Source organism: Musca autumnalis, unplaced genomic scaffold, assembly GCF_047663935.1.
Source record: "Musca autumnalis isolate F117 unplaced genomic scaffold, ASM4766393v1 scaffold_1, whole genome shotgun sequence".
Classification (NCBI taxonomy): domain Eukaryota; kingdom Metazoa; phylum Arthropoda; class Insecta; order Diptera; family Muscidae; genus Musca; species Musca autumnalis.
The window spans coordinates 88,361,810-88,385,392 of NW_027411644.1; the positions used below are offsets into that span (position 1 = coordinate 88,361,810).

The 23,583-nt window shown below is 28.1% G+C and overlaps 1 protein-coding gene across 13 annotated transcripts in view; it reads right to left on the reverse strand.

Annotated features, from left to right (window-relative positions):
• Positions 1-23,583, reverse strand: part of smash (smallish) — a 393,042-nt gene that overhangs the window by 67,236 nt on the left and 302,223 nt on the right. For all 13 annotated transcript variants that reach the window (XM_073984255.1, XM_073984264.1, XM_073984273.1 and 10 more), the window contains 2 exons: positions 19,016-19,158; positions 18,789-18,945 (listed from right to left, as the gene is read on the reverse strand). In XM_073984255.1, coding sequence (XP_073840356.1) covers positions 18,789-18,945; positions 19,016-19,158 — 300 coding nt within the window. The remainder of the gene's footprint in view (positions 1-18,788; positions 18,946-19,015; positions 19,159-23,583) is intronic.

Sequence of the window (23,583 nt, forward strand, 5' to 3'; positions counted from 1 at the left end):
TACAGTGAGGGGGAACATGGGCAGTTTAATGGTGCCAGAGAGTGAAAGTAAAGGACTTTGAGGGGAGCTTTGGGGCGAGACTAAAGATACAATGAGACTTAGAGAAGTTTTGAAACTTCCATTATCCGATAGAGGTAGTTTGGAGCCTCTTCCCCCCACTAATGTTTGAAACATAAGTGGTGTCTCCAGGTAATATGGGACTTAAGGCAGTTTTAAGTTCCCGCTCGGAATAACTTGGTCCTGCGGGGGGCTATTTGGATGTATTTCATTAGCTTTATTTAAAGCTTAACCATTATTTTATAAAGAAAAATTAAAAAAAATAATAATAATTTAAAATTTAGAGAACTTTAAGAAACTTTTCTTTAAGAAAATTAAATTTGTAATAAAAATTGTAAATGTAGAAAATTAAGACATTTAAAGCATTTCTATTAGTATGTTGTAAATTAAATATCTAAATTAAAAAAAAATAAGAAACTTTTCTTTAAGAAAATTGAATTTTTAATAAAAAAATTAAATGTAGAAAATTTAGAAATTTAGAGTATTTCAATTAGTATGTTGCAAATTAAATATTTAGATTTATAAAATATTAAATTTAGAAAATTTACTAATTTAATTTTTTTTTAATTAAGAAAATTCATTTTAATTAAGTTTTAAATTTAGAAAATTTTATTTAAGAAAGAAATTTCATTTAAAACTAAATTAAAAAATTTAGTTTTAAATTATTTTAAGTTTTAAATAATGTTTCTATTATTTGTAGTTAATATTTTATTATTTCAAAGTCAAATCAAATTTTAATATAAATTTAATTTTTCGTAAATAAATTTAAATTTTCTAAATACAAATTTAAATTTTTTAATTTAAAAATTAAATTTTCTAATTATCAAATTATATTTTCCAATTTTAAAAGTAAATATAATTTTTTTTTGCATTTTTTTAAGATTTAATTTCTCTAATATAACATTATAAAATTAAATTTTCAAATTTTAAAAGTAAATATATTTTTTCGCATATTTTAAGATTTAAATTCTCGAAGTTTACAGAAAATAAATAATAATATGGAAAAATTAATTTAGAGTATGTTATAAATTAGATATTTAAGTGTATAAAATATTAAATTTAGAAAATTTACTAATTTTACTAATTTTTTAAATTTAGAACATTTTATTTAAGAAACAACTTTAATTTAAATTAAAGAAAATTAAATTAAGAAAATGTTATGTTAAATTTGGTTTTTTTAATTTAGTTTTTTAAGTTTTAAATAATGTTTCCATTATTAGTAGTTAACATTTTATTATTACAAAGTCAAATTAAATTTTCATAAAATTATTTTTCGTAATTAAATTTAAATTTTTTAAATTTAAAATTTAATTTTCTAATTATAAAATTGAATTAATTATAAAATTAATTAATTTTCTAATTATAAAATTAAATTTTAAATTAGATAAAATTAGATATTTAAATGTATAAAATATAGAAAATTTACAAATTTTGTTTTAAATTTATAAAATTTTATTTAAGAAACAAAATTAAATTAAGAAAATTTTATGTTAAATTTGGTTTTTTTTTAATTTAGTTTTTTAATTTTTAAATAATTTTTCTATTATAAGTAGTTAACATTTTATTATTACAAAGTCAAATTAAATTTTCATATAAAATTAATAGAATTTAATTTAAATTACGAAAATAAATTTATAGAATTTAGAACTTTAGAAAATTTGAATTGAAAAAAAAAAAATGAAAATACAAATTAAGAAATTTAAATTCATTTGTAAATTTAATTAAACTTAATGAAAAAGTGAACCAAACTTTAATTGTAGACTATTTAAATTTAATTTAAAATGTATTTTCTGTAAATTTAGAGAATTTAAATCTTAAGAAATGTGAACAAATATTTAATATTAAATTAAGAAAATTTAATTTTAAAATTAGTTTTAAGTAATATTTCTATTATTTGTACTTAACATTTTATAATTACAAAGTCAAATTAAATATAAATTTAATTTTTCGTAATTTAATTTAAAATTAAATATAAATGTTGCTAATTTAAATTTATATTTTCTAAAATTGAAATTAAATTTCCTAAATATAAATTTAAATTTTTTAAATTCAAAATTAAATTTTCTAACTTAATTTTAATTTTAGAAAATTTAAATTTTAATTAGCAACAATTTTATTTAGCAGAATTAATATTTAATTTTAAATTAAATTAAAAAAAATCAATTTATATTAAAATTTAATAATAATTGTAATAATAAAATGCAAACTAAATTGTAACTATAGAAAATTTAATTTAAAATTTATATTTTGTGAATTTAAATTAAAGAAAAAATGTGAAAATTATAAATAAGAAATCAATTTTAAAATTTAATTTTATTATTAAACAATTTAATTTTAAATTTGAAAAATTTAAATTTTAATTTGAAACATTAATATTTAATTTTAAATTAAATTAAAAAAACTACAATTTATATTAAAATATAATTTTTCTTTGTAATAATAAAATGCAAACAAAATTTTATGTGTAGAAAATTTAATTTAAAATTTATTTTTTTTTGTAAATTTGAATTTTAAAAAATGCGAAAGAATTTTTAAATTTAATTTAAAATTAAAAAAATTTTATTTTATCATTAGAAAATTTAATACTAAATTTAAAAATTTAAATTTTAATTAGGAATATTTACATTTAATTTTAAATTAAATTAAAACATTCAATTTATTAAATTCAAAATTAAATTTTCTAATTTCGCAATTTTTAAGATTTAAATTCTCTAAATTTACAGAAAATATATTTAATACTAAATTTAAAATACGAAAATAAATTTAGAGAATTTAGAACTTTAATTAAAAAAAATGAAAATACTAATTAAGAAATTTAAATTCATTTGTAAATTTAATTTAACTTTGTAAAAAAGTGAACCAAACTTTAATTGTAGACAATTTAAATTTAATTTAAAATTTATTTTCTGTAAATTTAGAGAATTTAAATTTCAAGAAATGCGATAAAATATTTAATTTTAAATTAAGAAAATTTAATTTTATAATTAGAAAATTTAATTTTAAATTAAAAAAAATTAAATTTATTTTTAGAAAATTTAATTTCAATTTTAAAAAACTTAAATTTTAATTAGCAACTTTTATATTAAATTTTAAATTAAACTACGAAAAATTAAATTTGTATTAAAATTTAATTTAACTTTGTACTTATAAAATGTAAACTAAACTTTAACCGTAGAAATTTTAAATTTATGGCCTGTTTTACTAAGACGATTCGAAGACAAATTCGTTCGAACAACTACCAAACTTCTGTTTTTTAAAAAAATATTTGAGTTGTTTTTATATTCAATCAAACAAACATTTTCTACAACAACTGGAATTTTGAAGTAATTCGAACGAATTTGAATTCGAATCGTCTTAGAGAAACAGGCCGTTAATTTGAAATTATTTTTTTGTGAATTTAGAGAATTTGAATTAAAAACATTAATATTTAATTTTAAATTAAATTAAAAACTACAATTTATATTAAAATATAATTTTACCTTGTAATAATAAAATGTAAACAAGATTTTAGGTGTAGAAAATTTAAATTTAATTTAAAATTAATTTTTTGGTAAATTTAAATTTTAAAATTTAATTTTAAATTTAAATTTTAAAAAATTCGAAAGAAATTTTAAATTTAATTTTAAAATTAAAACATTTAATTTTATGATTAGAAAATTCAATTTTAAATTTAGAAATTTAAATTTTAATTAATTCTCTTTCGAGTTGAGCTGTTAGGCCTTTAGAGATACATTGAAAAATTAGGAGTCTACCGAAGTCCCACACATCCAACCATTACACTACGTTTCACGGGTGGTAAATCCCATCTTCAGGTGTATTAGGATGTTGTTTTTGTGGCAGACGAAGGCAAAGCTTGGTAACTGGTATATATATCGAACTTCATTAGATAAATGTATATGCGAAATTATGTCAGTTAATTGAAACTCCAAACTTTTCCTATAGTCCTGCTTTGGTGATCCCATTTTTCAATGTTCACAAATACTATGGTAAGTTTTATTCCTACATCATTAGTAATTGCTCTTCTATATCAGAAGATTTTATTTTTTGATCATCAATTATTGTCTACTAAAGTTTTGACAAGTTGATGGTGGCTTAGAACGCTAAGACGCCGGCAACCTTGACACTCAGTTGTCGGAGACCCAGGTTCGAATTCCAGCCTGGCTCATGCTGAAATTATTTTTTATTTTTGCCTTATTAAGGCGAAGGCCATTTATAGTGATATTTAATTAATTCTCTTTCGAGTTGAGCTGTTAGGCCTTTAGAGATACATTGAAAAATTAGGAGTCTACCGAAGTCCCACACATCCAACCATTACACTACGTTTCACGGGTGGTAAATCCGATCTTCAGGTGTATTAGGATGTTGTTTTTGTGGCAGACGAAGGCAAAGCTTGGCTTAAATTTTAATTAGGAATATTTACATTTAAATTTAAATTAAAACATTCAATTTATTTAAAATTGAATTTAACTTTGTAATAATAAAAAATTAAAACTAAATTTTAAAATTTTAAAATTAATATTTATCTTTTTAATTTAGAGAATTTAAGTTTTAAAAAATGCGAAAGAAATTTTAAATTTAATTTTAATTATAATTGTTAATTGTTATAAAATAAAACAAACATTTTAAAATTGAGAGATTTCATTTTAAATATGTAAGTTAACGAATTTTTATAAATTTATTTTAATATTTAATTAAATTTTATAATAAAAAAATTTAAACTAAATATTAAAAATAGACAATTAAAAAAAATATATGTCTTGCTTTAATTCAGAAAATTTAAGTTTTAAATTTAAATTGAAATTAAATACATTTTTAAATAAAAACTTTAAAATTAGAAAATTAAGTTTTTAGAAAATTAATTAATTAATTTTAATTTAAATTTAAATTAAATACATTTTTTAAATAAAAACTTTAAAATTAGAAAATTAAATTTTAAATTTGGAACATTTAAATTTTAGTTAAGAACATTTATATTTAATTTTATATAAAAAAAAATTAGAAATTTAGAAACTTTCAATTTGAAAAAAAAACGCATTATTCTCGGTGTTTAGACAATTTAATTTTAAAGTTAGGAAATTTAAATTTAAATAAATAACGTTCAAGTTTTAATATAAATTTAGAAAATTTGAGTACTAACATTTAGAAAAATTAAATTACGAAAATTTAACCCCTGTTTTTGTAAAAGTTTTTATTCTTCTCACACGAATTGTCAAATTTTGTAGATCGATTTACTCGCCTCAGCGCAAATGTAGAGCTCTGATTTTTAAAAGTGGAATTCTTAACTATATATGGAACGCGTCTACGAAAAATTAGGTCCGTATGTCATCTGAGGGCTGAGCTATGGATGCCTGAATTATTACTAATATAGACGAACAAACAAAAAATAGTTAAAAAACAGGGGGTTAAACCTAATTATAAGTCTAGAAAATTTTATTCTAGTGAAAAAACTTTAGAAAATTTAATTTTGAAAAAAATTTACCACACTGCTAAAACGTTTATTGAACCCATATTTGTTTGTTATTGGAGTAGGGCCAATAAAGCCATTGTTTGTCTTTTTCACTTAATGAACGCCAAGTTTTTTTCTTTTGAATACTTAATTTTGTATTAACTACGCCTTTGTTTATTTTTTAGCAAATAAATAGAGTGTCAGTGTCATTTAATTAATTTCAGTAACAACAACAAAAAAGAACAACAAAACCCCAACAACAAAATTATAATACCATATTGACAATAATGATTTCAATCATCATCATCACCCCGCACATTTAATTTCTAGTAACAATGATCATCATGGGGGGAGGGGAGGGAGGATAATGACGATATGATGCCATATGACTGGCATCTTTTGTCCAGTTTAAAATTAATTAAAACAATTTTTTGTTTGAGACAAAATAAATTGCAAATATATAGAGCTTTGCGACGACGTAAAGTAAACAGACAAAAATTGCTGGCACATGGCATGACAGCGAGAGTGAGAACAAAAAGCTTTATCACATCATCATCGACAAATTTACAAAAACCCGAAAAACAACAAAACTTTTATTTGTTTATAAACAAAAACCAAACGAAACAAATACAAAATAAGAGAAACAAAAGCACACAAATTTGCAATAACGAATTCATTAGTATTTCCTATATTAAAAAAATTTGCTACACACAAAAATTCGCTAAAGCAAAAAAAGTGATTAACAAATGAGTAGATCTTCATAAAGATGAGAGTGCTGCTGCTGATCACTGAATGATCAATGAATTGAGAAGGAAATGCTGAAATGAAACCCGGTAACAAATAAACAATATGATGCCATGGGGCGCTATCAATGATTAAACATTAAACAAATGTGAAGAATGTGCAAAGAATACAAAACAAGAATCAATGGATTTGAGTGAAGCGTATCTGGTTTTATTGGGATGCAAAAAACAACAGTTTTGTTGTTTTAAATAGAACTTGTGATTCCTTTGCTTTGACTGATTTGTTACTTTATTTTTGGACTATACTTTTTTTTACTCTTAAATATGACGTATTTTTTCTATTTTTATTTCATTGAGTACGGCGACAACAACCACAGTCAGCCGTTATAGGCAATAATTTACAAAAAAAAAGAACAACAATAACAACAAGTGACATTAGGTAAACTAAGCAATAAAAATAAAATTTATTCAAAAGCCATGAAATTAAATTGAATGAATCAGAAAAAATTGAACAAAATATTTACTAATATTTTTGGGAAATACTGGGAATTTTCAAAAATCTCCAGGAATAAAATATCAATAGAAAATGAGCGGGATAAAATTAAAAAAAAAAAAAACTGAAAGAAAAGCTTGAATTTTTTCTATTGAAAAAAGTGTCCTCAGTAACATGGGGAAATTTTTTCTATAGAATAAATTGTCCTCAGTGACCTGGGGATTTTTTTTCTACAGATAAAAAGGGTCATCAGTAATCTGAGGAATTTTTTCTATAGAAAAAGAGTGTCCTCAGTAACCTGAATAATTTCTTTCTTATAGAAAAAGTATCCTCAGTAACCTGAGAAATTTTTGTATAGAAAAAAGTGTACGAAGTTACCTGAGGAATGTTTTTTTTTTCTATAGAAAAAAGTGTCCTCAGCATCCTGAGGATGTTTTTCTATAGAAAAAAGTGTCCTCAGTAACATGGGGAAATTTTTTCTATAGAAAAAATTGTCCTCAGTGACCTGGGGATTTTTTCTACAGATAAAAAGGGTCATCAGTAATCTGAGGAATTTTTTCAATAGAAAAAGAGTGTCCTCAGTAACCTGAATAATTTCTTTCTTATAGAAAAAGTATCCTCAGTAACCTGAGAAATTTTTGTATAGAAAAAAGTGTGCTCAGTTACCTGAGGAATTTTTTTTCTTATACAGAAAAGTGTCCTCAGCATCCTGAGGAAGTTTTTCTATAGAAAAAAGTGTCCTGAGTAACCTGGGGAATTTTTTCTACAGATAAAAGAAGGTCCTCAGTAATCTGAGGAATTTTTTCTATAGAAAAGGAGTGTCCTCAGTAACCTGAGTAATTTCTTACTTATAGAAAAAGTATCCTCAGTAACCTGAGAAATTTTTGTATAGAAAAAAGTGTGCTCAGTTACCCGAGGAATTTTTTTTTCTTATACAGAAAAGTGTCCTCAGCATCCTGAGGATGTTTTTCTATAGAAAAAAGTGTCCTCAGTAACATGGGGAAATTTTTTCTATAGAAAAAATTGTCCTCAGTGTCCTGGGGATTTTTTCTACAGATAAAAAGGGTCATCAGTAATCTGAGGAATTTTTTCAATAGAAAAAGAGTGTCCTCAGTAACCTGAATAATTTCTTTCTTATAGAAAAAGTATCCTCAGTAACCTGAGAAATTTTTGTATAGAAAAAAGTGTGCTCAGTTACCTGAGGAATTTTTTTTCTTATACAGAAAAGTGTCCTCAGCATCCTGAGGAAGTTTTTCTATAGAAAAAAGTGTCCTCAGTAACCTGGGGAATTTTTTCTACAGATAAAAGAAGGTCCTCAGTAATCTGAGGAATTTTTTCTATAGAAAAGGAGTGTCCTCAGTAACGTGAGTAATTTCTTACTTATAGAAAAAGTGTCCTCAGTAACCTGAAAAATTTTTGTATAGAAAACAGTGTACTCACCTCAGGAACTTTTTATAGAAAAAAGTGTTCTCTGTAACCTGAGGATTTTTTTTCCTATACAGAAAAGTGTCCTCAGCATCCTGAGAATGTTTTTCTATAGAAAAAGTGTCCTCAGTACCACGAGGAATTTTTTTCTATAGAAAAAAGTGCCATCATGAACCTGGTCAATTTTTGTTATAGAAAAGTGAGAAATAAAGAAAAAATTCTATAGAAAAAACCCTTAGGTCACTGAGAACACTTTTTCCATAAAAAAACGAGCACATTTCTATAGAAAAGAATCCTCAGGTTACTGAGGAGACTTCTTCTGTAGAAAAAATTCCTCGGGTTACTGAGGACACTTTTTTTCTACAGAAAAAAATTCATCAGGTTATTGAGGATATTTTTTTCTACAGAAAAAAATCCGCAGGTTACGGCGGACACTTTTTTCTAGAAAGAATTCCTCAGGTTACTGAACTCACTTTTTTCAATAGAGAAAAAAATATTCTGGACAGTGGGGACTATTTTTCGTATAAAAAAAAATCCTCAGGTTACAGAGGACATTTTTTCTGTAGAAAAAAATCCTCAGCTTACCGAGGACACTTTTCTTTTGAGGACACTTTTTTTCTATAGAAAAAATCCTCAGGTTACAGAGGAAACTTTTCTATAGAAAAAAATTCCTCAGGTTATGGAGGACACTTTTTGCTGTAGAGAAAAATCTTCAGGTTACTGAGGACACTTTTTTCTATAGAAAAAAATCCTCACGTTACTGAGTACACTTTTTCTAAAGAAAAAATTTCTCACGTTACTGAGGACCCTTTTTTCTATAGAAAAAAATCCTCACGTTACTGAGGACACTTTTTCTATAGAAAAGAATTCCTAAGGTCACCGAGGACACGGTTTTCTATAGAAAAAAAAACTGAGAACACTTTTTCTTTACAGAGAATGTGTTTTCTAAGAAAAAATCCTCTGATTACAGAGGATGATTTTTTCTATAGAAAAAAAATCTCAGGTTACTGAGGATGGGTTTTTAAATAGAAAAAATGTCAGATAATTTTTTTCTATAGAGAAAAATTCCGCAAGTAACTGAGGTGAATTTTTTTTATAGAAAAAAAATCGGGTTACTGAGGATATTTTTTTTTTAGAAAAAAATTCCTCAGTTTACCTTTTTCTATAGAAAAGTGTCCTCAGTAACTTGAGGAACTCTGTCTCAGTAAAATGAGGATTTTTTCTATAGAAAAATTTGTCCTCAGCTTAATAATTCTCCGAAAAAATCTTCAGGTTACTGAGGACACTTTTTCTATATTAAAAAATCTTCAGCATACTGAAATAAAACACTTTTTTCTATAAAAATCCTGACGTTACTGAGCAGACTTTCTTCTATAGAAAAGAACTCCTCAGGTTACTGAGGTGACTTATTTCTATAGGACAGAAAAAATGCCAGGTTACTGAGGACACTTTTCTCTATAGAAAAAAAATATCAGATTATTGATGACACTTTTTTTCTATAGAACTCCTCGGGTTACTGAGGACACTTTTTTCTTTAGAAAAGAATTCCTAAGGTCACCGAGGACACGGTTTTCTATAGAAAAAATACTGACACTTTTCTATGCAAAAATTCCAAAGGAACAGAGGATGCTCTTTTCTAAGAAAAATCTTCTCGTTACAGATGATGATTTTTTCTATAGAACAAAAATAATGCTCAGGTTTCTGAGGATGATTTTCTTAATAGAAATTTTCAGATGGTTTTTTCTATAAAGAAAAATCCGCAAGTAACTGAGTTGACTTTTTTATAAAAAAAATCAGGTTACTGACGACATTTTTTCTATAGAAAAAATTCCTGAGGTTACAATTTTTTATAGGACATCGTTTTCTGAGGACATCGTTTTCTATAGAAAACAATCCTTAGGTAACTGAGGACACTTTTTTCTATAGACAAAATTTCTGAGGTTACTGAGGACTCTATTTTATATAGAAAAAAAATTTCAGGACACTTTTTTCTATAGAAAGAAATCCTCAGGTTATTTTTCTATATAAAAAACCCTCAGGTTACTGAGGTAACTTTTTTCTATAGAAAAGAATTCCTTAGGTCACTGAGGACACAAAATTACTGAGAACACATTTTCTAAGAAACAAATTCTACAGGTACAGAGGATGGTTTTTTTCTAAGAAAAAAATCCCCGGGTTAGAGAAGATGATTTTTTCTATGGAAAAAATTCTCAGATGGTTTTTTTCTATAAAGAAAAATTTCGCAAGTTACTGAGGTGACTTTTTTTCATAGAAAAAAAAATCGGGTTATGAGGACACTTGTTTCTATAGAAAAAAATCCTCGAATTACTGAGGACACGTTTTTCTTTAGAAAAAATTACTGAGGGCCCTTTTTCTATAGAAAAACATCTTCAGGTAACTCAGAACTCTTTTTTCTATAGAAAAAATCTTCTATAGAAAAAATTACTCAAAATCGAGTACAAATTTACATTGCATTTTCTTTCTTCTATTATATTCCATTCATATATAATCCGATTCAATATTGTTTGCCAACACAAAATTATATTAATTTAAAACGACACTATTTTACGCCATTTCTTCAGGTGTTGGTTGGTTGGCTTTTGGTTTTTTGTTTTTCTACTTTGCCACCATATTTTATCGCGAAGTTAATTTGAGGACACGGTTTTCTATAGAAAAAATACTGACACTTTTCTAAGAAAAAAATTCCAAAGGAACAGAGGAAGCTTTTTTCTAAGAAAAATCCTCTCGTTACAGATGATGATTTTTTCTATAGAACAAAAATAATGCTCAGGTTACTGAGGATGATTTTCTTAATAGAAATGTTCAGATGGTTTTTTCTATAAAGCAAAAATCCGCAAGTAACTGAGGTGACTTTTTATAAAAAAAAAATCAGGTTACTGACGACATTTTTTCTATAGAAAAAATTCCTGAGGTTACAATTTTTTATAGGACATCGTTTTCTGAGGACATCGTTTTCTATAGAAAACAATCCTTAGGTAATGAGGACACTTTTTTCTATAGAAAAAAAATAATCATATTTCTGAGGACACTTTTTTCTATAGACAAAATTTCTGAGGTTACTGAGGACTCTATTTTCTATAGAAAAGAAATGTCAGGACACTTTTTTCTATAGAAAAAAATCCTCAGGTTATTTTTCTATATAAAAAATCCTCAGGTTACTGAGGTAACTTTTTTCTATAGAAAAGAATTCCTTAGGTCACTGAGGACACAAAATTACTGAGAACACTTTTTCTAAGAAACAAATTCTATAGGTAGAGAGGATGGTATTTTCTAAGAAAAAAAATCCCCGGGTTAGAGAAGATGATTTTTTCTATAGAAAAAATTCTCAGATGGCTTTTTTCTATAAAGAAAAATTCCGCAAGTTACTGAGGTGACTTTTTTTAATAGAAAAAAAAATCGGGTTATGAGGACACTTGTTTCTATAGAAAAAAATTCCTCGAATTAATGAGGACACGTTTTTCTTTGGAAAAATTACTGAGGGCCCTTTTTCTATAGAGATACATCTTCAGGTAACTCAAAACTCTTTTTTCTATAGAAAAAATCTTCAGGCTAGTGAGGACACGTTTTTCTATAGAAACAATTACTCAAAATCGAGTACAAATTTACATTGCATTTTCTTTCTTCTATTATATTCCATCCATCCAATCCAATATTGTTTGCCAACACAAAATTATATTAATTTAAAACGACACTATTTTACGCCATTTCTTCAGGTGTTGGTTGGTTGGCTTTTTGTTTTTCTACTTAGCCACCATATTTTATCGCGAAGTTAATTTGATGTGAAAGATACGAGTTTTCATACAAAACTCATTGTGTTTGAGAAATGGTTTCAGTTTTCTTTTGCGGCAAATTTTCTTTTTGTCATATCGTCTAGCAGCAAGGCAGGCAGGCGGCAGCAGTCAACTGAATTCAGGAACAACTTCGAAATACAAGTAGTTTTGCGTTTTGTCGCTTTTTTAATGAATGAGAACTGTTAGAATTTTTGAATGGTTGACTAACTGGTGGATAGCGCTAGAGACTTGCAGTAGAATGAAAAAAAGGTTAGAGGGAGGGAGCGAGGAGGCTTGTAAGGTTCTTGTTTTGGGGGGGATTTTAATCATTCAATACCGGTTGACAGCTAGCCAGCTAGCGAAATATAACGTTAACAAAACATGATATCAAGTTAAGTGTTTATGAAAAAGACACGCAAACGTCAAAGAGAACAACTACAACAACGATGACAACAATGATATTAACAGCAATAGCTGCAATAACTATGTATGACGAATTGTGTGCAACAATTTAATATAATTAGCACAGATTTCCAAAGGAGGGAAGAAGAGAAGATAATTTTTCGACACTGTGGAAAATAATCAAAAAGGCAACAGGGTTTTAAGGAAAATCTTCTCTGGGACTTACAAACTTAAAATTTAAGTTTTTTAAAGAATAATTTTCATGCTCTAGCAAGGACATTTATGCTCGAATTTGATAAAAATATTTGTTAATATTATTTTTTGAATAACTTGTTATTAAAAAAGTCCTCCATTTGTAAATCTTTTAAGTTGGCGCCCGAGGTGGTTCAAACCCCTTTCGAAACGAGTCAAACTGTGTCAAGGGAGTATTTGTAGGTTACATACCTATAGACTTTACATTCATCATTTTGCTATATTTTCTCTCTCTCTCTCTCTCTCTCTCTTTTCCTTCTTCCGACCATACTCTAAATTTCATTTTCACTTTGTTAACCACATTTTTCAATTGATGATAAATAATACCAAAACTAAATCTATACAAAAAAAAAATATCTCGAATCAATTACCTTTTCAACAATGTATACCGACCAACCAATCAGGCTAATTGTTACTAAAATGTTATACAAAAATTAAAAAAAATCAAAAACCACAAAAACGTGACCATAAATTAAACCGCAAAGCAAATTTCTTTTTCGTACTAAAAAAAACAAAATTACCCCAAAAGAAAACCTATTCCAACGATCAATACTCCACTAAAAGGGTTTTCAAACACACACACGACAAGCAGTGATGAAGTGTTAACAAAGGTGGTTAGTAAAACGTGTATAATACAGTCTACCTCCCTCCCTCGTTGTAACCCACAAAAGCCCCCGTAACACATTTCCGATATTTAGCAAAAGATCAATGGAATTGAATGATCAATGATTTGGCAAATTGTATTTTGCTAATTACTTTTAAGCTTCTTCCCTTTTCATTTGTATTTTCTGTGTCTATTTCTCTCGTTGACTCCATTTATTTTTCCATCACAGCTTTGCTAAACAGTTTGACCTAGTTCTTAATTTGAGAATCATAAATCGCACAGTAACGTAACACACACAACAGCAACAAAATTAAGATGAAAAAACTTTCATCAATAGAAAAAACTCAGTAACCTGAGAATTTTTTCTATAGAAAAAAACCGTCCTCAATAACCTGAGAAAATTTTTTCTATAGAAACAACCATCCTCAGTAAACTGAGGAAATTATCTATAGAAAAAATCATCCTCAGTAAACTGAGAACATTTTTTCTATAGAAAAAACCATGCTCAGTAAACTGAGAACATTTTTTCTATAGAAAAAACCATTCTCAGTAAACTGAGGAATTTATTCTATAGAAAAAACCATTCTCAGTAAACTGAGGAATTTATTCTATAGAAAAAATTGTTCTCAGTAATCCGAGAACGTTTTCTCTACAGGAAAAAGTGAGGAATTTTTATATATAGAAAAAAGTCACTTCAGTAACCTGAGGATTTTTTTCTATAGGAAAAAACCATCCTCAGTAAACTGAGGAAATTTTTTCTATAGAAAAAACCATCCTCAGTAAATTGAGGAAATTTTTTCTATTGAAAAAACCATCCTCAGTAAACTGAGGAAATTTTTTCTATAGAAAAAACCATCCTCAGTAAATTGAGGACATTTTTTCTATAGAAAAAACCATCCTCAGTAATCTGAGGAAATTTTTTCTATTGAAAAAACCATCCTCAGTAATCTGAGGAAATTTTTTCTATAGAAAAAACCATCCTCAGTAAAGTGAAAAAATTTTTTCTATAGAAAAAACCATCCTCAGTAAACTGAGGAAATTTTTTCTATAGAATAAACCATCCTCAGTAAACTGAGGAATTTTTTTCTATAAAAACTGAGGAAATTTTTTCTATAGGAAAAACCATCCTTACTAAACTGAGAAAATTTTTCTATAGAAATAACCATCCTCAGTAAACTGAAGAAAATTTTTCTATAGAAAAAACCATCCTCAGTAAACTGAGGAAATTTTTTCTATAGAAAAAACCATCCTCTGTAAACTGAGGAAATTTTTTCTATAGAAAAAACCATCCTCAGTAAACTGAGGAAAATTTTCCTATAGAAAACACCATCCTCAGTAAACTGAGGAAATTTTTTCTATAGAAAAAACCATCCTCAGTAAAATGAGGAAATTTTTTCTATAGAAAAAACCATCCTCAGTAAACTGAGGAAATTTTTTCTATAAAAAAACCATCCTCAGTAAACTGAGGAAATTTATTCTATAGAAAAAACCATCCTCCGTAAACTGAGGAAATTTTTTCTATACAAAAAACCATCCTCAGTAAACTGAGAAAATTTTTTCTATAGAAAAAACCATCCTCAGTAAACTGAGGAAATTTTTTCTATAGAAAAAACCATCCTCAGTAAACTGAGGAAATTTTTTCTATAGAAAAAACCATCCTCAGTAAACTGAGGAAATTTTTTCTATAGAAAAAACCATCCTCAGTAAACTGAGGAAATTTTTTCTATAGAAAAAACCATCCTCAGTAAACTGAGGAAATTTTTTCTATAGAAAAAACCATCCTCAGTAAACTGAGGAAATTTTTTCTATAGAAAAAACCATCCTCGGTAAACTGAGAAATTTTTTCTATAAAAAACCCATCCTCAGTAAGCTGAGAAAATTTTTTCTATAGAAAAAACCATCCTCAGTAAACTGAGGAATTTTTTTCTATAGAAAAAACCATCCTCAGTAAACTGAGAAATTTTTTCTATAGAAAAAACCATCCTCAGTAACCTGAGGAATTTTTTTCTATAGAAAAAAACCATCCTCAGTAAACAGAGGATTTTTTTCTATAGAAAAAACCATCCTCAGTAAACTGAGGAAATTTTTTCTATAAAAAAACCATCCTCAGTAAACTGAGGAAATTTATTCTATAGAAAAAACCATCCTCCGTAAACTGAGGAAATTTTTCTATACAAAAAACCATCCTCAGTAAACTGAGGAAATTTTTTCTATAGAAAAAACCATCCTCAGTAAACTGAGGAAATTTTTTCTATAGAAAAAACCATCCTCAGTAAACTGAGGAAATTTTTTCTATAGAAAAAACCATCCTCAGTAAACTGAGGAAATTTTTTCTATAGAAAAAACCATCCTCAGTAAACTGAGGAAATTTTTTCTATAGAAAAAACCATCCTCAGTAAACTGAGGAAATTTTTTCTATAGAAAAAACCATCCTCAGTAAACTGAGGAAATTTTTTCTATAGAAAAAACCATCCTCAGTAAACTGAGGAAATTTTTTCTATAGAAAAAACCATCCTCATTATACTGAGGAAATTTTTTCTATAGAAAAAACCATCCTCAGTAAACTGAGGAAATTTGGTCTATAGAAAAAAACCATTCTCAGTAAACTGAGGAATTTTTTTCTATAGAAAAAACCATCCTCGGTAAACTGAGAAATTTTTTCTATAAAAAAACCCATCCTCAGTAAGCTGAGAAAATTTTTTCTATAGAAAAAACCATCCTCAGTAAACTGAGGAATTTTTTTCTATAGAAAAAACCATCCTCAGTAAACTGAGAAATTTTTTCTATAGAAAAAACCATCCTCAGTAACCTGAGGAATTTTTTTCTATAGAAAAAAACCATCCTCAGTAAACAGAGGATTTTTTTCTATAGAAAAAACCATCCTCAGTAAACTGAGGAAATTGTTTCTATAGGAAAAAACACCCTCAGTAACCTGAAGAATTTTTTCTATAGAAAAAAACATCCTCATTAACCTGAGGAATTTTTTTCTATAGAAAAAAACCATCCTCAGTAAACAGAGGATTTTTTTCTATAGAAAAAATCATCCTCAGTAAACAGAGGATTTTTTCTATAGAAAAAACCATCCGCTGTAAACTGAGGAAATTGTTTCTATAGAAAAAACCATCCTCAGTAACCCGAGGACATTTTTTCTATAGAAAACACCATCATCAGTAAGCTGAGCAAACTTTCTATAGACGTTTCTTCTATAGAACGACGTTTCTTCTGTAACCTGAGGAATTTTTTCTATAGCAAAAAGTCACCTCTGTAACCTGAGGACTTTTTTCTATAGAGAAAATTCATCACAGTAACCAGAGGATTTTTTCTATAGAAAACGTCACATAAGTAAACTGAGAATTTTTTTTCTATAGAAAAAATTTCCTCAGTTTACTGAGGATGGTTTTTTCTATAGAAAAAATTTCCTCAGCTTACTGAGGATGGTGTTTTCTATAAAAAAAATTCTTCAGTTTACTGAGGATGGTTTTTTCTATAGAAAAAACCATCCTCAGTAAACTGAGGAAATTTTTTCTATAGAAAAAACCATCCTCAGTAAACTGAGGAAATTTTTTCTATAGAAAAAACCATCCTCATTATACTGAGGAAATTTTTTCTATAGAAAAAACCATCCTCAGTAAACTGAGGAAATTTGGTCTATAGAAAAAAACCATTCTCAGTAAACTGAGGAATTTTTTTCTATAGAAAAAACCATCCTCGGTAAACTGAGAAATTTTTTCTATAAAAAAACCCATCCTCAGTAAGCTGAGAAAATTTTTTCTATAGAAAAAACCATCCTCAGTAAACTGAGGAATTTTTTTCTATAGAAAAAACCATCCTCAGTAAACTGAGAAATTTTTTCTATAGAAAAAACCATCCTCAGTAACCTGAGGAATTTTTTTCTATAGAAAAAAACCATCCTCAGTAAACAGAGGATTTTTTTCTATAGAAAAAACCATCCTCAGTAAACTGAGGAAATTGTTTCTATAGGAAAAAACATCCTCAGTAACCTGAAGAATTTTTTCTATAGAAAAAAACATCCTCATTAACCTGAGGAATTTTTTTCTATAGAAAAAAACCATCCTCAGTAAACAGAGGATTTTTTTCTATAGAAAAAATCATCCTCAGTAAACAGAGGATTTTTTCTATAGAAAAAACCATCCGCTGTAAACTGAGGAAATTGTTTCTATAGAAAAAACCATCCTCAGTAACCCGAGGAAATTTTTTCTATAGAAAAAACCATCATCAGTAAGCTGAGCAAACTTTCTATAGACGTTTCTTCTATAGAACGACGTTTCTTCTGTAACCTGAGGAATTTTTTCTATAGCAAAAAGTCACCTCTGTAACCTGAGGACTTTTTTCTATAGAGAAAATTCATCACAGTAACCAGAGGATTTTTTCTATAGAAAACGTCACATAAGTAAACTGAGAATTTTTTTTCTATAGAAAAAATTTCCTCAGTTTACTGAGGATGGTTTTTTCTATAGAAAAAATTTCCTCAGCTTACTGAGGATGGTGTTTTCTATAAAAAAAATTCTTCAGTTTACTGAGGATGGTTTTTTCTATAGAAAAAATTTCCTCAGTTTACGGAGGATGGTTTTTTCTATAGAAAAAATTTCCTCAGTTTACTCAGGATGGTTTTTTCTATAGAAATAATTTCCTCAGTTTACTGAGGATGGTTTTTTCTATAGAAAAAATGTCCTCAGTTTATTGAGGATGGTTTTTCCTATAGAAAAAAATTTCCTGAGTTTACTGAGGATGGTTTTTTCTACAGAAAAAATGTCTTCAGCTTACTGACGATGGTTTTTTCTACAGAAAAAATTTCCTCAATTTACTTATTATGGGTTTTTCTATAGAAGAAATTTCCTCAGTTTACTGAGGATGTTTTTTTCTATACGAAAAAATTCCTAAGGCCTCTGATGATGCTTTTTCTATAAAAAAAATTCTTCAAGCCTGAGGATGTTTTTTTTTATAGAGGATGGTATTTTTTAAGAAAAATTTTCCTCAGGCCCCTGAAGATGGTATTTTTCAATAGAATAAGTTTCTTCAGGCCACTGAGGATGGTTTATCTATAGAAAAAATTTCCTCAGGTTACTGAGGATGGTTTTTGCTATAGGAAAAATTTCCTCGGTTTGCTGAGGAAGGTGTTTTCTATAGAAACAATTTCCTGAGGCCCCTGATGATGGTTTTTTCTTTAGAAAAATTTCCTCAGGATTCTTTTTCTATAAAAAAATCCTCAAGCATCTGATGATAGTTTTTTTCTATAAAAAAATCCTCAAGCATCTGAGGATATTTTTTTCCTATAGAAAAAATATCCTCAGTCCCCTGAGGGGATGGTTTTTTGATGTTACTGAGAATGGTTTGTTTCTCAGGTTACTGAGGATGGTTTTTACTGAGGAAAATTTCTGAGGGTATTGATGAAACATTTCTATAGAAAATTATAAAATTATCTATGGACTATTTGCCCATAGAAATAATCTGATATCCCTGAGGACTTTTTTGTAGCCTGAGGGCTGACTGACATATCGATGGATTCTTAATCTATTTTATTATATATTAAATATAGTTTAAAATATTTACTCACCATAACACTATTGTTATCGTAGTCTTCGGACAAACTACTTTTGCCGCTGGCACTACTGGTGCCAATACCCAAATCGCTTAGATCATTCGACTCATCCTCTGTGTATACTGCCAATGAGGCTAATTTTTTTAAGGCGGGACGGCCAACGCGATCACTTCTGAAAATTTATATAACAAATAAAAGTTATGAAAATTTCCAACAGGAAAATTGGGGAAATGGCGCCTTACCTATTCTCAATCATTTCGGAAAATGTTTTCGATTTTCTGCGCGTACGATCATGCTCTTCCAATTCGAGTTTTTTCACCTCCACAACACGATCGATAATGTGTTCAACACGTTTTCTACGTGATGACTTCCAATTGTCCAGGTTCTGTTGTAGCGGCGGCCACAGCAATCATTAGGTGTAAGGGTAGGGCCCACCATGCAATGATAATTATTTTCACAGGTTCCCCAAAAAGAAGAGGCGTGTGATGTTGTTGAGTTGTTTGTAAAGAGTGAAAGATGGAAGGAAAGAAAAAAGAAAAATACATGTTAAGAATTTTATCACTTTTTCGTTCAATTCGAGTCAATTCAATTACAAAGCTGCCATTGGAAAAAAAAATATTTTAACGTTTTTGAATGGAAATCATAAGAGCAGAAAAAAAGAAAAACGGCACTTTAACAAAGAAAGAGAGAAAGTTGTACATGTGATTCGTTTTATTTTATGATGTTGTTGTTGTTGTCTTTGCTACTTTGTTGCCACAATTCACAATTGCTTTTAATTATGGGAGGTTTTGTATTTAAAGCCTAAATTGCCATATTGACTGTCATCAATAATTAACTACGACTGGTAGTTGTTTGTTATTGTTGCTGCTACTATTTGTTGTCTAGAATCCACCACGACTGACACGCTGTTGTGTTCGGAATATATAATTGAGTTGTAATTGTAAATACGTTCAAGAATTTTTTGTTTGTGAAAAATTTCACCTGTGATGTGATCAAAGGCTTGATTTTATCTACCACCGAACCGCAAGACAATGCGATTGTGTTATCAAATAATAGCAGCTACAACTTCAAAGTTGTTGTATTTTGAAAATGTTTTTTTTTTAATAAAAAAAATTGAAAACATGTCAATGAATGATGCATCATCACTGTCACTTCATTATTGATATTCATTGGGAAGCTTGTTTCCATTTACCGTTTGTTTTGTAAATTAGAAAAAAACAACTGAAAATAAAACTTCATGACTCACTCTCTTTTCATGTTCAAGGTGGAATAAAATTAGAAAATTAAAAGTGAATGTCATTGGTAAAAGAAATGAAAGGGAAAAACGCACCAGAGAAAATTTTTCTATAGAAAAAAAGCCAGCAACATGAGGATTTTTTTTCTGTAGAAAACGCCAACCTCAGTAATCAGAGAATTTTTTTCTATAGAAAAAAACCAACCTCAGTAATCTGTGGAATTTTTTTCTATAGAAAAAAAACCAACCTCAGTAACCTGAGGAATTTTTTCTATAGAAAAAAACCAACCTCTGTAATCTGTGGATTTTTTCTATAGAAAAAAACCAACCTCAGTAATCTGAGGAATTTTTTTTCTATAGAATAAAACCAACCTCAGTAATCTGAAGATTTTTTTCTATAGAAAAAAACCAACCTCTGTAAACTGAGGAATTTTTCTATAGAAAAACCCATCCTCGGGATTTTTTTCTATAGAAAAAAAGCAACCTCAGTAACCTGAGGAATTTTTTCTATAGAAAAAACCAACCTTGAGGAATTTTTTTAGAGAAAAAACCAACCTCAGTAACCTGAGGAATTTTTTCTATAGAAAAAAAGCAACCTCAGTAAACTATATATATAGAATATAGAAAAAAACCAACCTCAGTAACCTGACGAATTTTTTCTATAGAAAAAACCAACCTCAGTAATCTGAGAATTTTTTTCTATAGAAATAACCAACCTCAGTAACCTAAGGAATTTTTTCTACAGAAAAAACCAACCTCAGTAACCTGAGGAATTTTTTTTACAGAAAAAACCAACCTCAGTAACCTGAGGAATTTTTTCTATAGAAAAAAAGCAACCTCAGTAAACTATATATATAGAATATAGAAAAAAACCAACCTCAGTAACCTGACGAATTTTTTCTATAGAAAAAAACCAACCTCAGTAACCTGAGGATTTTTTTCTACAGAAAAAAGCAACCTCAGTATCCTGAGGAATTTTTTCTATAGAAAAAACCAACCTCAGTATCCTGAGGAATTTTTTCTATAGAAAAAACCAACCTCAGTAACCTGAGGAATTTTTTCTATAGAAAAAACCAACCTCAGTAACCTGAGGAATTTTTTCTACAGAAAAAACCAACCTCAGTAATCTGAGGAATTTTTTCTATAGAAAAAAAGCAACCTCAGTAACCTGAGGAATTTTTTCTATAGAAAAAAAGCAACCTCAGTAACCCGAGGAATTTTTTCTATAGAAAAAACCAACCTCAGTAACATGAGGAATTTTTTCTATAGAAAAAACCAACCTCAGTAACCTGAGGAATTTTTTCTATAGAAAAAACCAACCTCAGTAACCTGAGGAATTTTTTCTATAGAAAAAACCAACCTCAGTAACCTGAGGAATTTTTTCTATAGAAAACAAGCAACCTCAGTAACCTGAGGAATTTTTTCTATAGAAAACAAGCAACCTCAGTAACCTGAGGAATTTTTTCTATAGAAAAACCAACCTCAGTAAACTGAGGCATTTTTTCTATAGAAAAAACCAACTTCAGTAACCTGGGGAATTTTTTCTATAGAAAAAACCAACTTCAGTAACATGAGGAATTTTTCTATAGAAAAAAGGTACCTCAGTAGCCTGAGGATTTTTTTCTATAGAAAAAACCAACCTCAGTAACCTGAGCAATTTTTGCTACAGAAAAAACCAACCTCATTAACTTGAGCAATTTTTGCTACAGAAAAAACCAATATCAGTAACCTGATGAATTTTTTCTATAGAAAAAACCAACCTCAGTAACCTGATGAATTTTTTCTATAGAAAAAACCAACCTCAGTATCCTGAGGAATTTTTTCTATAGAAAAAACCAACCTCAGTAACCTGTGGAATTTTTCTATAGAAAAAACCAACCTCAGTAACCTGAGCAATTTTTGCTACAGAAAAAACCAACCTCAGTTACCTAATGAATTTTTTCTATAGAAAAAACCAACCTCTGTAACCTGATGAATTTTTTCTATAGAAAAAACCAACCTCAGTAACCTGATGAATTTTTTCTATAGAAAAAACCAACCTCAGTATCCTGAGGAATTTTTTCTATAAAAAAAACCAACCTCAGTAACCTAAGGAATTTTGTCGATAGAAAAAACCAACCTCAGTAACCTGAGGAATTTTTTCTATAGGAAAAACCAACCTCAGTAACCTGAGGAATTTTTCTATAGAAAAAACCATCCTGAGTAAACCGAGGAATTTTTTCTACAGAAAAAACCAACCTCAGTAACCTGAGGAATTTTTTTCTATAGAAAAAAATGTCCTAAGTAAACTGTGGAATTTTTGTTCTATAGAAAAAGTATCCTCAGTATCCTGAGGAATTTGTTTTCTATCAAAAAAAATGTCCTCAATAATCTGAGGATATTTTGCTATAGAAAAAAGTGTTTTCAGTAACCTGAAGATTTTTTTCTATAGAAAAAAGTCTTTCAGTAACCTGATGATTTTTTTCTATAGAAAAAAATGTTCTCAGTAATCGGAGGATTTTTTATCTAAGGAAAAAAGGGTCCCCTGTAACCAGAAAATTTCTATCTATGGAAAAGGTGTCCTCAGTAAGTAACCTATGGAATTTTTTCCTATAGAAAAAGGTGTTCTCAGTAACCTAAAAACAGTGTCCTGAGTAACATCAGGATTTTTTCTGAAGAAAAAAAAAAACATCCTCAGGTTGCTGAGGAAATTTTTTCTGATAAGAAAACCATCCTCAGGTTGCTGAGGAATTTTTTTTTCTGTAGAAAAAACCATCCTCAGAATTTTTGTCCTGAGTAACCTAAAAAAGTGTCCTCGGTAACCTGAAGATTTTTTTCTATAGAAAAAACCATACTCAGGTTGCGATTTTTTTATAGGAAAAGCCATCGTCAGTAAACAGAAAAAACCATCCTCAGTAATCTGAGGAATGTTTTTGTATAAAAAAACATCATAAGTAAATTCAGGATATTTTCCACAGAATAAAACACGACGGATTATTTTCTATAAAAAAAAACTATCCTCAGGTTACTGGGAGAATCTTTCTATAGAAAAATAATCCTGAGGTTGCTGAGAAAAAATGTTCTAAGGAAAAAGGAATAAATTTCCTCAGGTTACTGAGGTTGGTTTTTTCTATAGAAAAAATTCCTCAGGTTACTGAGGTTGGTTTTTCTATAGAAAAAAATTCCTCAGTTTACTGAGCTTGGTTTTTTCCATAGAAAAAATTCCTCAGGTTTCTGAGGTTTGTTTTTCTATAGAAAAAATCCTCAGGTTACTGAAGTTGGTTTTTTCTATAGAAAAAAATCTTCAGGTTACTGAGGTTGCGTTTTTTCTATGGAAAAATATTCCTCAGATTACTGAGTTTTTTTTTCTATAGAAAAAAACCTCAGTTTACTGAGATTGCGTTTTTTCTATGGAAAAAAATTCCTCAGAGTACCGAGTTTATTTCTATAGAAAAAAATCACAGTTTACTGAGGTTGGTTTTTTCTGAGGTTGGTTTTTTCTATAGAAAAAATTCTTCAGGTTACTGAGGTTGTTTTTTTCTATAGAAAAAATTCCTCAGGTTACTGAGGTTGGTTTTTTCTATAGAAAAAAGTCCT